Source organism: Phytophthora infestans, genomic scaffold, assembly GCF_000142945.1.
Source record: "Phytophthora infestans T30-4 supercont1.139 genomic scaffold, whole genome shotgun sequence".
In the NCBI taxonomy this organism is placed as follows: domain Eukaryota; phylum Oomycota; class Peronosporomycetes; order Peronosporales; family Peronosporaceae; genus Phytophthora; species Phytophthora infestans.
This window is the reverse complement of record NW_003303620.1, coordinates 192,218-193,726: the sequence shown is the minus strand read 5'-3', so window position 1 is coordinate 193,726 and position 1,509 is coordinate 192,218. Positions and strand designations below refer to the sequence as shown.

The following is a 1,509-nucleotide window of genomic DNA, read 5'->3' as shown; positions in this document are numbered from 1 at the left end:
GTGTTCAGTACTTCATGATGATCATCGGCAGAGGCAGCTCCCAAATAGGAGCTGGCAATGTCCCTATTAACCTCGTGGTTGTGTGTTCGAGTCTAGGAATGCAACAGGTAAGTCAGCAAACATTGATAACTGAATATACACAGTTATACAGTAGTTACAATACTTCGTTCTTGATGACAATTTTTCAACCGTTAGAAGGGTTCTCTACGCTTGCAGTAAATCTCGCAGGACACCCTTGAAAGCGATCAACTTTTTGCCGCTTCCCATTACCCCGCGGCTTCGAGTAGCAGCCGTGGGTACACCTGTAAAATCTGAACATCCACTTGAACTTGCTAGGCATTCACTTCAGCAGTTCTTCAAATAATATTGAGTTAATATTAGTATAACACTGCCTTTAAATGGAAAGAAACAGTGCCTTTACGTATATATGTCGTGTAATAAAACAACACTTACTTGCTGTAAGTCTCGGTCAAGCGTGAGTCGCGCCAGCGATGCCGAAGATGATTATCCTCCGTGTAGATTTTGGTAGCTTCTAAAACTGAATCCCAGTCGTTGATCTCCCGTAAGGGGAAAGACGGCAGTAAATTCGATACATGCTCGACAGGTCTAATAATGCCGATTCGCTGGTCACACGTTTCGCTGCGTCTCCAACGTGGAACGCGGTCAATGGAAACCAGTTCTGCCACAGATGACCCTTCACCACAGGAGTCCGCTCCTGTTCGATTTCGAACTACAACAACTGCATCTGTAAAAGCATTAGTAGCTAAATTAAAAAAAAAAGTGAAAACTTGCATGTACCAGGTCTTGTGTCGGGAAGTACATTTGCAGCTTCTTGATCATTATCTCTAGACCGCTTGCGCTGGGATAGCGGATTGGAATTGCGGTCCAAGCCTAATCAAAAGGTATTTCGTTTGTTAAATAAAAGGATTATAACTATAAATACTGAATTTACCGTCCATTCGACTTCCAGATCGTCAGCAACGTCGCCGTCCTTATCCTCGCTGTTTCCATCTTCTTCCGGTTCATAGTCGGAGTCGGAATTACGTTCGTGTACATGCAGTACAATCCCGCTAGCGTTCGATTTGACAGCGCGGACTCCGCGGGGGTGAGGGGCACGGGCTACTTCACGTAGCTCGTCTTCCTCGGAGGCGAGGCAGGCTGCGAGTCCCGTGGCACTGTCTGCATTGGCAAGGTCCGCGTTGTTTTCATCGTCCGCCATTTCGTATTTTACCACTGCAAGCTCTATCAGCCGGTCGATTGGTTTGTTATAATTCTGGTCGTTTTTAAAGGGCGAAAAACGCGGTTAGATTGAGGCGTTGATTATGTGTTCTACACGACACGATCTGGCGTTATTTTAAAGATGCAGGAACTAGTTTGGATCTCTGAGAACCACTCATATGCAGGTTGACGCCTGACCGGCTATATCGTTTTTCTTTTAAACAATCAGAGAGCGACGTTACAGCACGCGTGTGTTTTGTACCTACTAGGGAGCCGTCTATTCTGTTTTCG

General features: G+C 45.7%; 1 protein-coding gene across 1 annotated transcript; it reads right to left on the bottom strand.

Moving 5' to 3' along the window:
* Positions 1–332: 332 nt before the first annotated feature.
* Positions 333–1,219, bottom strand: PITG_20398 (uncharacterized protein; the record flags this gene model as incomplete). The annotated part of the gene is made up of 4 exons (XM_002895713.1): positions 333–354; positions 594–730; positions 799–891; positions 953–1,219. 4 exons carry the CDS (start codon positions 1,217–1,219, stop codon positions 333–335), a joined length of 519 nt encoding a protein of 172 aa, XP_002895759.1.
* Between the last annotated feature and the right edge of the window lie 290 nt (positions 1,220–1,509).